The 13,470-nt window shown below is 52.3% G+C and overlaps 1 protein-coding gene across 1 annotated transcript in view; it reads left to right on the top strand.

The window, feature by feature from the left end:
* The first annotated feature begins 4,881 nt into the window (after positions 1-4,881).
* SLC7A9 (solute carrier family 7 member 9) overlaps positions 4,882-13,470 on the top strand; it is a 32,509-nt gene continuing 23,920 nt past the window's right edge. The window contains exons 1-6 of the mRNA XM_032170380.2: positions 4,882-5,247; positions 6,382-6,493; positions 10,297-10,444; positions 10,735-10,977; positions 12,512-12,637; positions 12,881-12,980. Of these exons, the coding sequence (XP_032026271.1) occupies positions 6,407-6,493; positions 10,297-10,444; positions 10,735-10,977; positions 12,512-12,637; positions 12,881-12,980 (704 nt within the window). The 5' untranslated portion in view covers positions 4,882-5,247; positions 6,382-6,406. The remainder of the gene's footprint in view (positions 5,248-6,381; positions 6,494-10,296; positions 10,445-10,734; positions 10,978-12,511; positions 12,638-12,880; positions 12,981-13,470) is intronic.

Below are 13,470 nucleotides of genomic sequence, written 5' to 3'. Positions count from 1 at the left end.
AAGAAGAAGGGCGGCTTTTGTAGTTGATATTCACCTGCAGGGCCCTGCTGGGCTGCTTTGCAGGCCCAATGTCTGCAAACAACAGGACAGAGGTAGTGAGGACCCAGGCTGGGCTATGCAGACTTCAAACCTATGGAGCGCATGAGGCTGCTTCCTGGAACTGGGCATGCCACCTGCTGCTGAGGACCCAGGCTGGCTCCCCGTGTCTGTGCTGGGTGCTCTGGGCCGCCATCCCCTTGTTCCACAGTCCACCTGTGTGTCAGCACTCTACAGAGGGTATAGATGAGACAGGGAGAGTGCACTGAGGCGAGAGCACTGCTGCCTTGGTTCATCAGGAGCCTGGAGCATCTATTTCACCTGGTCAGGAGGGTCCTGAGTATTTTATTAAAGAATAATTATTTGAAAGTGAAGGGCCCGTGTGTAGTATATGTAGCATACCAGGGCTGGGTTGCAAGCAACAGAAACTATACTGCCCAATGTTAAGGGAAAGAAGGAAATATTTTGGAAATGTACACTCTGTGGCTTCCATCATGTTTTGAGAAGGACAGAAGCCAGAATAGCCTGGGGGGGTGGGCTCAGTAGTTGAACATTGTCAGCCTACCCTGTGCTTCACTCAGGTAGCAAATCCTGGGAGACAATGGCCTCTTGGCTGACCTGACGTCCTGAGCCCTCCCGTGTGGCCAGAGAAGTGAGGTCCTTTGGTTGGTAGCCCACCAGTGTCCCACAGAAAGGGACAGTTCCCCCAAGTTGTGGATGCTGGGCAGACAGAAACGAGATTACAAAAAATGGTAACTTCCTATGTTAGAGTCTCCATCTGTCACCCAGACTGGAGTCCAGTGGCACGATCGTAGCTCACTGCAGCCTTGAACTCCTGGACTCAAGCAGTCCTCCCGCCCCAACCTCCCAAGGGTAGCTGGGACTATAGGTGCACACCATCATGCCTGGATAATATTTTTAAATTCTTTTCGTAAAGACAGGGGCTTGCTATGTTGCCCAGGTTGGTCTCAAACTCCTGGCCTCAAGCAATCCCCCTGCCTCGGCCTCACAAAGTGCTGAGATGACAGGCGCACAGCCACAGCACCTGGCCCCCAAAATAGTAACTCTTTATTAAAGATGTTTGATGACACAGAACCCTCTTTCCCCAAAATCAGCAGCAATCACAACTTTCATCATGTGTGGCCACCATGGTTGAGAAAAGAGGCAGCGATCATGAATAGTGACAAGGTCAGTGGGGAAGGGAGCAGGATGGGAAGTCGTGTTTTGACAGCATGCTGTAACTGTCTTCCGCATGCAGGTTATTTAATGAAAAACCATATTACTTGGAACACATAAAAATGATGGACAAAGTTCGAAGGCAGAATTGTACTACTCCAATAGTGGTTGGATATATATAGATTGTTCCTAGATAAGAGTTTTGAAATTATGTTTATGCTTTCCTTGCTAATTGTTTTATGGCTAGACAGCACGTCTCTGACATCGAAAGGCTTTGCACATCGCCAACTCATCACAAGTTGTTCCGGTTGGAATTCAGGTAGTAAGGGAACAAACACCTCTTCTATCTGTGGTAGTATGCCAGTTATTTCTGTCTTTTGGGTCCCCCTCCAAATCCCCAAGTGCTACTGTCAGCAGCAGTGGGAAGGAATACAAGACTGAATGAACTTAATGAATAGGAGAAAGTGAAAACTTGAAGGCAGGTCTGGAACAAGCTTTCAGTGGTAAAGGAAGATTCAGCCTCTGCCTGAATGTTTGCCCAAGACCCTGCCTCTGTCATGAGGACAGTGAATTAGAGAACAAGACCCAGCGGGGCAGCCCAGAGGCTGTGCAGAAATGGACTGACACTATGGGATTAAAGACGTTTTTAAAACCATCACAGGAGGCCAGGTGCAATGGCTTATGCCTGTAATCTCAGCACTTTGAGAGGCTGAAATGGGAGGATCGCTTGAGCCCAAGAGGTCAAGCCTGGAGTGAGCCGTGATCACGCCATTGCACTCTAGCATGGGAGCAAGAGACCCTGTCTCAGACACAAACCATCACAGGAGAAGGAAATGTTGGGGCTCAGGACACACCACCCCCAAAATATGACTGTAGGAGACCAGATATATATCACCCCAAATTATACTTCTTTGGAATATTTTGAGCTGGTTTATTCTGAGAAACTGCAGACACAACAGGTGTAGCTCTGAAAAGCTGGCCTTTGCAAAAGAAATTTATGTCATGAAGGAAATCTACATTAGTACAAGTATCTGTACCAGGAAGAGACAACTTTTATTACCCTAGAGACTTATATCTGCATAACAAGACAACCTTTATTCGCCATGCATTTCCTCCCCTCACCATCCCGTTACTAGTCCCTACCTGCCCCAGAAGCCCAAGCCCCTAATCCTTATATAGCTCAGGATGCTATATAGGGTTTAGTCATCTGGCCCTTCTTCAAGTCTCTTGTTTTGTGGGACTCTGTTGCATATACACATAATTAAAACAGTTTTCATCCCATTAGTCTCAATTCGAAGCCCAACCAAAGAACCCAGAAGGGTGGAGAGACGCATTTTACCATCCCCAACTGAAACCAAATGTGCACCAAATATAAGAAAATGTAGATGGTGTGAAGATCTTCACACTGCAAGCATTTTTGCAATTGGAAGGGAAAAGCACGGGTTGAAAATGAAGGTCAAGAGTCTTTAGCAGAAACTTAAGAAATAGAGTGGTTGGCTGGGTGCGGTGGCTCACACCTGTAATCCCAACACTTTGGGAGGCTGAAATGGGTGGATTACTTGAGGTCAGGAGTTCAAGATCAGCCTGGCCAACATGGTGAAACCCTGTCTCTACTAAAAATACAAAAATTAGCTGGGTATGGTGTCACACATGTAGTACCAGCTACTCAGGAGGCTGAGGGAGGAGAATCGCTTGAACATGGGAGGCGGAGGTTGCAGTGAGCTGAGATCATGACACTGCACTCCAGCCTGGGTGACAGAGCAAGTCTCAAAAATAAATAAATAAAATGGTAAAAATGACAGTAGGATTTGCACTTTGGGAGGCCGAGGCAGGTGGATCACTTGAGGTCAGGAGTTCAAGACCAACCTGGCCAACATGGTGAAACCCCACCTCTACTAAAAATACAAAAAATTAGCCAGGCATGGTGGTGGATGCCTGTAATCCCAGCTACTCAGGAGGTTGAGACAGAAGAATCACTTGAACCCAGGAGGCAGAGGTTGCAGTGAGCCGAGATCGTGCCACTGCACTCCAGCCTGGGCAACAGAGTGAGACTCCATCTAAAAAAAAAAAAAAATTTGACAGCAGGGAGGTGAAACTTTAGCCACATGGCAGGAGCACTGGATACACAATGAACCAATGATCTTCAACAACTGAGGAAAATTTTGCTTTTTAAATGCAATCTGTATTATTTTCCATGAGGAAGAGCTTATGAGAATTACTTGAATACTTTCTGTGTATTCAAGGGAGGGAGAGGGTGGGACTGCGGTGAAAAACACAACTTTAAGAAACAGACTTAAGAAACGCTCACCGTGGACCCAAAATGGACTGAAGTGGAGGTTTCTGACTACAAAGGACCCTCACACCCCGACGTTCCAAACTCGGCACTTCGAAGAGGCCCAGGAAGACCAGAGGGCTGGTCCTGGACATTCATGGAACACGCAAGTTCAGTGTGTTCTGTGAGGAGGCGCCTGTTGCTAGCCCCGCTTTGCAGATTCAGACCCTGATCCTGGCAGCGCTGCCTGAGCCCATGTGGGTAGTGGGTGAGGTTGCAGGGCTGTCTGGCCCCAGCGGGGGACCACTGCCCCACCCTGCCCTCCTCACGTGGTCTCCTGTCAGCCTGCCAGGATCACTTTTGGCCCAGGGGGTATTCTGTGGTGTTTTGCCAACATGGACGTGCCAGGTGCTATGATGAGTGCTGCAGCATTAGGAGTGACCCCAGCAAGCCGGTGGGCAGGTTCTGTCTAGGGTGGCAGGACCTGCCGCCAGCCTCTCTGCTCAGGGCTCTGGGCATGGCAGGCAGGTAAACAGGCTGGGCCCTCCCAAGATGGGAGGTGACAAACTTCTAAATCAGGACTCTGCCTCTGGGACACCAAGGGTCCCTGTGCTCTGCAGACGGCTTTCAGAGAAACCTGTGCCTCTCTCAGGTCTGTTTGCCCCAAACTGCTCCTAAACTGACCCCCAGAGACTGGCCCAGCTCCTTCCATCTCTGACCTTTGCTTCCATTTGATATCTGGGATGCAGTTAAGTTTGGCCCAAGGCAAAACTACCAGAGTTTTGGCTGAAGGTAACAGCTACGATGCTTCAGACGCAGTGTTTATGCTGTGCCAGGCTGTCTCATAAGGTCTCATAAGGTGCTTCCTTCCCTATCTGAAAGGGCTTAGTGCTGACCCCTGAGGCTGCCGCCTGAGCCTAGGTCCAATCGCAGTGCGGGAGAACCTCTGCTCCCTCCCAGAGAGATACAGACCCTGGCAGCCCTGGATGGGGACCGGAGCTTCCTGGCCTTGTGTTGCCTGTCCCCCTCCGTTTCCCCGATGGGGAAAGTTTTGTGTCCCTTGTGATGAGCCAGGACATGGCTACCTGAACAGCACCACAGCCAAACCTGACGGGCGTTTGGCTGCAGCTGCAGGGAGGATGCAGGGACCTGCATTGCCTCAGGCCTGCTTGTGATTCCAAGTGGTGAAGCCCCATCACTGGTAAAGAGGAGTGGGATGGGTTCAACTGCTCTCACCTGCTCAGCCAGAGGCAGGCCCGTGGCTTGGGGGAAATTCCTGGGCGGGGAGGAAACTGACCAACAGCTGAGTTAAGCACACACAGCAGTTCCTGTTTGAGCTGCCTGACTTGGGTTTTAAATACAGCCTATTAAGGCAATTAGAGAATTGGTTCCAAAGTTTATCTCCTCTGATTCCCAAAGCTAAAAGAAGGCATAATTTATTTTATCTTTAGGTAAAAAGTGTAGACGATTTGGGACCATCTGGTTTTAAAAAAATAATCTGACCTAGACACAAATGAACAAAACAAAAATGGTTTTGGAGAGAAATTGGTCTGCCTGACCCTCCCCTTTTCTGTGTAGCGTATCTAAGCTTCATTGCAAAAAAAAAAAAAAGTTTAATAATTACCCTTATTGACCTCTGTACCTTCTGGACTTCTTCCTTCGCTCCTGGGCACAAGACATGGCCATTCCTAGTGTTGGACCGTGCAGGCACAGGCGGTCGGCTGGGCCGCAGCTCCTCTGGCTCTGCAGGGTCACGGAGGAAGGTAAGGTCAACGGGTGATAGAAAGGCTCATGGCTCTCCTGGCCGGGGCCTGGACAGAGAATTTATTTAGAGAGAGGGTACAGTGGTGCATGGTTATCTACTGATTCAGTCTGGAACTGGGTTTCCTCGGCAATGTTTTCATTCCTTTCATCACTCAGTGAAAAAGCACCTGGCCAGGAGCGGTGGCTCACCCCTGAAATCCCAGCCCTTTGGGAGGCCGAGATGGAAGGACTGCTTGAGCCCAGGAGTTGGAGGCCAGCCTGGGCAAATAGCGAGACTCCCGTATTTATAAAAAATATTGTAAAAATTTAAAAAGTACAAAGAAAAAGTACCTGTATTGTGGATCTGTGATGTATGGGAGTGCCTTTAATCTTGGGAAGGAATTATAAGACAGACACTCCTTACCTGGACTTGATTCTGATAAATACATTCCACAAATTTTCATTTTTTAATTTTTTATATTTTATTTTTTTGAAACAGAATCTCGCTCTGTGGCCCAGGCTGGAGTGCAGTGGCACGATCTTGGCTCACTGCAGCCTCTGCCTCCCGGGTTCAAGTGCTTCTTTTGCCTCAGCCTCCCAAGAAGCTGGGATTACAGGCACCCGCCACCATGCCCAGGTAATTTTTTTTTTTTTTTTTTGCATATTTAGTAGAGATGGGGTTTCACCATGTTAGCCAGGCTGGTCTCAAACTCCTGGGCTCAAGTGATCCACCCACCTTGGCCTCCCAAAGTGCTGGGATTACAGGCCTGAGCCACTGTGCCCAGCCCAGGATGTTGTTAAATATTTTTTTACTTTTGAAAAAAAAAATGAAGTTGGACCATAGAGGTAGAATGACTTTCAAGCACAGGCACGTGGGCCAGGAGGCTCCCGGGGCCTGTCTGGGAGCGAGCTAAGCAAGCAGCTGAGCTTTGGAGAGCAGCGGGGAGCTGTGTTCCCCTGCCTGGACAATGTTAATGACTGACTTTGACTCTGGGGCCCAGCGCGTGAGCCCTGAGGGACTGGCAGTGGCCCCCACCTGCAGCAATAACCAACACTGTGCTTTTGGAGCCAGCTCCCCTAGTCCAGGCCGAGCTTGCACTTGAGTCTTGTCTGCTGCCGCTGATCCAAGATTTAGCTGTGCGCCCTCCTTGCAGTCTCCTGGAACCAGCAGGAGGAAACATGGGGGATACTGGCGTGAGAAAGCGGAGAGAGGATGAGAAGTCGATCCAGAGCCAAGAGCCTAAGACCACCAGTCTCCAAAAGGAGGTAAGGCGGTCTCTGGTGGGGCAGGCCCTTTGCAGGTTAGGCAAGGGGGTCTGAACAAGGGGCGCAGGCAGTGAAATCTGGGCCGATCCCTAGTGACACGGCAGAAGATGTGCTCTTTGATTTGTGAAGTACATCTTTAAAGGGATAATCTCTGGACTTACTTCTCTTTCCCTCTCGCCAGGGAACTCTGCATCTTCTTCTTTTTTTTTGAGATGGAGTGTTGCTCTGTCACCCAGGCTAGAGTGCAGTGGCGCCATCTCGGCTCACTGCAACCTCCACCTCCCTGGTTCAAGGGATTCTTCTGACTCAGCCTCCCGAGTAGCTGCGATTACAGGCACCCGCCACCATACCCGGCTAATTTTTTTTTTTTTTTTTTTTTTTTTTTTTTGAGACGGAGTCTCGCTGTGTCGCCCAGGCTGGAGTGCAGTGGCGCAATCTCGGCTCACTGCAAGCTCCGCCTCCCGGGTTCACGCCATTCTCCTGCCTCAGCCTCTCCAAGTAGCTGGGACTACAGGCACCCGCCACCACGCCCGGCTAATTTTGTTGTATTTTTAGTAGAGACAGAGTTTCACCGTGGTCTCGATCTCCTGACCTCGTGATCCATCCGCCTCGGCCTCCCAAAGTGCTGGGATTACAGGCGTGTGCCACTGCAACCGGCTGCATATTCTTTTTTTTTTTTTTGAGACAGAGTTTTGCTCTGTTACCCAGGCTGGAGTGCAGTGGTGTGATCTCAGCTCACTGCAACCTCTGCTTCCTGGGTTCAAGCAATTCTCCTGCTTCAGTCTCCTGAGTAGCTGGGACTACAGGCATGTGCCACTATGCCTGGCTAATTTTTGTATTTTTAGTAGAGACGAGGTTTCACCATTGTTGGCCAGGCTGGTCTCCAATTCCTGGCCTCAAGTGATCCACCCACCTCGGCCTCCCAAAGTGTTGGGATTACAGGCATGAGCCAACTTGCCTGGCCTGCATATTATTTTAAGTTCATACATAGGTGCTTTTGTGTGTTGGGCAAGTGTCTAGAGGGGCCAGTATTTTTGTTCAAACTAATGGCCTTTCCAGGAATGGTCAGAAAGGGGCTTCTTTTTAAAAATTAAAAAAAAAAAAATTTTAGAAACAGGGTCTTGCTCTGTCACCCAGGCTGCAGTGCAGTCGTGCAATCATAGCTCACACAGCCTCGACCTCCTGGGCTCAAGCAGTCCTCCTGCCTCAGCCTCCTGAGTAGCTGGGACTACAGGGGCGCACCACAATCCCCTGCCAAATTTTTAAATTTTCAAAAAATTTTTTCTGTAGAGTCAGTGTCTTGCTGTGTCGCCCAGGCTGGTCTGAAACTCCTGGGATCAAGCGATCCTCCCACCTCGGGCTCCCAAAGTGCTGGGATTATAGGCGTGAGTCACTGTGCCCAGCCAGAGAGGGCGTTCTCATGGTTGAGTCTCCTCTAAATGCCTGTCCTTCTTACGTCTGAATGGCTGTAGTGATGGGAAGTACCGCCCCCAGCATAGCCCGTTCTGTCTTAGAAGCATCTACCAGGGACGGCCACTCTGAGTTGGGCTGCAGTGAGCAGCTGGGGCTAGCCCTGGGCCTGGAGGGGAAGGGAGCCTTGGGGCTGCGGGGGAAGGCAGAAAGGAGCTCCACACAGCACACGGCACCAGTCTCAGGCAGTTGGGAGCAGCAGTTGCTGAGCATGGAGGGGCAGGGAGGGCTTCAGACTCCTAGGATGAGGAAAGGCAGCCCCAGGTGAGCTCAGGATGGCTTCTGCTTCCAGGGCAGAGGTCTGGGCGGGGCCTCCGAGAGCTCCCATGCCTGGCAGCAGAGGGGATGGAGGAGGGACGGGACCAAAGCTTTAGGGCTTGACCAGGGGGCTGGCAGTGGCCTGAAGGCTTGGCCTGGGACTGGGTCCCCAGGAGGTAGACGATGGGCTGCAGCACTCTCCCTCTCTGCCAGTCTCAGGCCTGATCTCAGCAAGGGCCTCTTGGAACCCTGGTGGGCCCAGTGGCCACAGAGCACAGCTGAGAAATCCCCAGATTCTGAGCTGGGGACAGGTGTGGCGGCACACGCCCGTAACCTTAGCACTTTGCGAGGCTGAGGTGGGAGGATCACCTGAGCCCAGGAGGTCAAGGCTGCAGTGAGTCATGATCGCGCCATTGCACTCCAAGCCTAGGTGACAGAGTGAGACCCTGACTCTAAAAACTGAAAATCTGAGCTGGGTCTACCCCTCAGGCAACTTCAGGGTGAATGCAGACCTCACCCACATCAGAACCCAGGCAGTCCCTCAGCAGGAGGGAGGATTCTGGAGCCAAACTGCCAGTCCTGGGTAGGGCTGAGATGAGGAGGAGACCTGAGCCCGTCCCCTCCCTGTCCTGGAAATGTGCCCTGGCCCTGAAAGCTGACGCTGCTCCCTAGGGATCCGCTGGTGTGTGCAGAGTCCCCAGGGTGGCAGCCTGCAGCTGGGAGCCCCTTATCCCCTGCGATCTGACTTCAAGCCCCGCCTCTTCCCAGATAGGTGAACACAGGCGCTGGAAACTTCAGGCTCTGGAGATCTGGCCGAGGCCGCTTCTGAGGACAGGTGTTATGAGTAGGGCTTGAGTTGGACTTTTTTTTCCCTCCTTGATTGGTGTGTAATTTACATACAGTGAAATGTGCAGTTTTTTTTTTTTCTTTTTTGAGACAGAGTCTCACTGTCACCCAGGCTGGAGTGTAGTGGCTCACTACAACCTCCACCTCCTGGGTTCAAGAGATTCTCCTGCCTCAGCCTCCTAAGCAGCTAGGAACAGGTGCGCACCTTAAATGCCTGGCTGATTTTTGTATTTTTTTTAGTAGAGACGGGGTTTCTCCATGTTGGCCAGGCTGGTCTCGAACTCCTAATCTCAGGTGATCCGCCTGCCTCGGCCTCCCAAAGTGCTGGGATTACAGGCGTGAGCCACCGCACCTGGCCAAAATGTACAAATCTTTAGTGCTGAGTTTGGTGAATTTTGACAGATGTACCATCCCAGAAAGCTCCCTCTTGCCCTTTTCTAGGCAGGGCCCCAGCCCTGAATTCCTATGGCTGTGGATTAGTTTCACCTGTTCTTGAACTTCACAGGAATGGAACCATCCAGTGTCTCTTTGAGCTGGGTTCTGTTCTTAGAAAGCTCACATCCTAGCAAATGGCACTGGGCCAGGCACGGTGGCTTATGCCTGCAATCCCAGCACTTTGGGAGGCTGAGTTGGGAGGATCGTTTGAGGCCAGGAGTTCGAGGCTGCAGTGCACTATGATCTTTATTTCACAGTCCCTGAATGTTTCTGTTTCTGGGAGGCCTCCGTTGCTCACCCTGCATGGAGTCTCTGGCCAGGACTCTAGGCCCTGACTTCCCCCTGCTTTGGTGGCGCACTCCTTTCTCCTCTGCCCAGCTCAGAGGCGTATCCCAAGGACCTTTCTCATTGGCGAGCTGTTGCCAAGTCAGCCTTTTCATTGAGGGCACAGGATCATGGTTAGGCACATAGAACCTGAGCTGGGTCTCCCCCTCTCTAGCTGTAAACCCCGGACAGCCTCCTAACCTTTCTGTGCCTCAGTGTCCTCCTCTGTACCATGGGGGTGGCACAGTGTGGCCAGCTCGCGGGGCTGTCACGAGAATTAATCACGTTAATGTAAGCAAAGCTCCGGGAGCGGCGCCCCAGTGTTGCCAGGGCAGCCACCCAGGGTGGAAGCGCCTGGGGCATGGGCTTTGGCTGGGGCTGCCCTGGCCATTCCGAGGCAGGGTGGCGCCTGGCCTTCTGGGCTGGGTCCGGGCGTGGCACTAACGCCCTCTTCCTTCCTCCACACCCAGCTGGGCCTCATCAGTGGCATCTCCATCATCGTGGGCACCATCATTGGCTCTGGGATCTTCATTTCCCCCAAGTCTGTGCTCAGCAACACGGAAGCTGTGGGGCCCTGCCTCATCATATGGGCGGCTTGCGGGGTCCTCGCGACGCTGGGTAAAGAGACTTGGGTGCCTGGTGCAGCCCCGGAAGCATGCAGGGGCACGCCAGGCAGGTGCTACCTGTGCCAGCCCTCACCCTGCCACTATCCTTCTTGGCACATGTGTGGCAAACAGGTGTAAATCAGGCTGGACTGAGTGTCCAACGCTGGAGCTCAGGGCCGTGCAGCGAGGGCGGACCACGGTGGGCCCCTCCATACAAGCGCAGCCTCCGGGGGGAGGAAGGCTCCCTGGGGCCGGGGCAGTGCCTCACAAGGGGCCTGTGGGCCCTTCCTCTCTGTGTTCCAGGCGCCCTGTGCTTTGCGGAGCTTGGCACAATGATCACCAAGTCAGGGGGCGAGTATCCCTACCTGATGGAGGCCTACGGGCCCATCCCCGCCTACCTCTTCTCCTGGGCCAGCCTGATCGTCATCAAGCCCTCATCCTTCGCCATCATCTGCCTCAGCTTCTCCGAGTATGTGTGCGCGCCCTTCTATGCGGGCTGTAAGCCTCCTCAACTCGTTGTGAAATGCCTGGCCGCCGCCGCCATCTGTGAGTACCCGAGCCCAGGGCAGGGGTCAGAAAAGACCTGGCATAGAGGGTGTCTGGGGACTCCGCCCTCAGCTCCTCCCCAGTGAGCTAAAGTCTCTGGCGAGAGCCCAGGCAGGGCCTGGCATCAGTCTTTGCGGTACCTGTGGGTGCTGCACACTGGGGACCCCCAGGCCCGTGGGGGCTGCAGGGAGGGGTGCCGCTGGCTGTCCTGCAGGGCAGAGCCTTGGCTCAGGGCCCAGCTTCTTCTCCTGGCGTGGTGGCAGGTGCCTGTAATCCCAGCTACTCGCGAGGCTGCTTACCACGCCCTGATAATTTTTCGCCATCTGAGGCAGCCTGGCTAAGGTCATCTCCAGGTTCTTTTACAAGGTCCTTAAACTCCCATATTTGGATCTGCCCTCTTGGAATTTGGGAGAGAATATGGTGGCTGGTGGGGGAGTAGGGGTGGGCCGCAGGCAGTGGCTCATGCTTGGAATCTCACCACTTTGGGAGGCTGAGGTGGGAGGATCACTTGAGGCCAAGAGTTTGAGATCAGCCTGGTCAACACAGTGAGACCCTTGCCTCTACAAAAAATAAAAACATTAGCTGGGTGTGGTGGCATGCACCTGGCATCCCAGCTACTTGGGAGGCTGAGGAGGGGGGATCACTTGAGCCTTGGACCCTATCTCAAAAAATAAAATAAAAAAGGCTAGGTGCAGTGGCCCACGCCTGTAATCCTAGCACTTTGGGAGGCCAAGGTGGGTGGATTACTTGAGGTCACGACTTCAAGACCAGCCTGGCCAACATGGCAAAACCCCGTTTCTACTAAAATACAAAAATTAGCCGGGCGGGGGAGGGGGGTGGTGGGGTGGTGCGTGCCTGTAATCCCAGCTACTGGGGAGACTGAGGCAGGAGAATTCCTTGAACCCGGGAGGTGGAGGTTGCATTGAGCTGAGACTGTGCCATTACACTCCAGCCTGGACTACAGAGTGAGACTCCATCTCAAATAAATAAATAAATAAAAATAAAATTACAAAAATTGGATGTGAGGGCGATCTGGCAGGGACATCTGTCACCCCACTGATCGCCAGAGTTGATTCAGGTGATCTGGCTGGCTAGGCCAGTGTCCTCTTCCTCCCTCACTGCTCCACGTGCGTCCCTCCTGAAGCTGCGCACTCGGTGGAAGCAGATGGCCATCCCCGATAGAGGAGGACTGGTCTTCGGTCAAGGGTATATGAGTAGCTGCGCTCCCTGCTAGAACCTCCAGACAAGCTCTCTACTAAAAATACAAAAATTAGCCGGGCATGGTGGCGTGCACCTGTCATCCTAGCTACTCAGGAGGCTGAGGCAGAAGAATTGCTTGAACCGAGGAGGCAAAGATTGCTGAGATCGTGAGCTGAGATCACACCACTGCTCTCCAGCCTGGGTGACAGAGACTCCATCTCAAAAAAAAAAAAAAAATTAAAAATTAAAAATTAAAAAATATATAAAAGACAGGAGACTCTCTCCAGGGCTTTGCTGAAAACCATAAATGCAGAAACTGTCCCCACCCATCCAGTGTTCATCTCGACGGTGAACTCACTGAGCGTGCGGCTGGGAAGCTACGTCCAGAACATCTTCACCGCGGCCAAGCTGGTGATCGTGGCCATCATCATCATCAGTGGGCTCGTGCTCCTGGCCCAAGGTGACCCACGGGAGGGTGGGCCCTGCACGGGCACACAACAAATGCCCTTCCACTGGGAGCAGGAGCAGCCTTGCCCCACGAGCCCATCTCCAAGGAAGCATGGCAGGAACTCGGTGGGAGGGATCCTTAGTTTCAGGGCGTGTTTAATAAGCTGGGGTCACAATCATGCCCATCTTTCCTGTGGAGATGCACTCAAGATCTGCCCAGCTGACACCTGCCGTTCACTGTCTGGCTTCATTACAGGAAACACAAAGAATTTCGAAAATTCTTTCGAGGGCGCCCAGCTGTCTGTGGGAGCCATCAGCCTGGCGTTTTACAATGGACTCTGGGCCTATGATGGATGGTGAGGTGTCCTGAGATGACCCGAGTCTGGGGGTGGGTGGGGTTCTCCAGGTGACTTTAACTCCACCTGTCATGGAAAACAATGAGTTCCCCTTTCTGGGGTGTGGTGTGACTCTGACATTCACACTCACATTTCCTTTTTGTGAAGCATGCGACAACCTCTCCCCTTTATTCCCTGAGACACCTGCTCAGTCAGCCAGAGTGCTCTGTGTAGAACCCTCACAGGGCCAACACAGGCTCAGCCAAATCAGAGGCAGCCAGGGCCCAAGCTCAGGTTTTCTGTTTTGTTTTGGTTTTTTTTTTTTTTTAGAGACAGGATCTCACTTGGTCACCCAGGCTGGAGTGCAATGGCGTGATCATAGCTCACTGCAGCCTCAAACTCCTGGGCTCAAGCCAGCTTCCTGCCTCAGCCTCCTGAGTAGCTAGGACTACAGATAGGAGCTGCCATGCCCTGATAATTTTTTATTTTTATGCTTTGTAGAGAGTCTCTC

Source organism: Hylobates moloch, unplaced genomic scaffold (genome assembly GCF_009828535.3).
Source record: "Hylobates moloch isolate HMO894 unplaced genomic scaffold, HMol_V3 SCAFFOLD_12, whole genome shotgun sequence".
NCBI classification, from domain to species: Eukaryota; Metazoa; Chordata; class Mammalia; order Primates; family Hylobatidae; genus Hylobates; species Hylobates moloch.
This window is presented reverse-complemented; position numbering and strand designations above follow the sequence as displayed.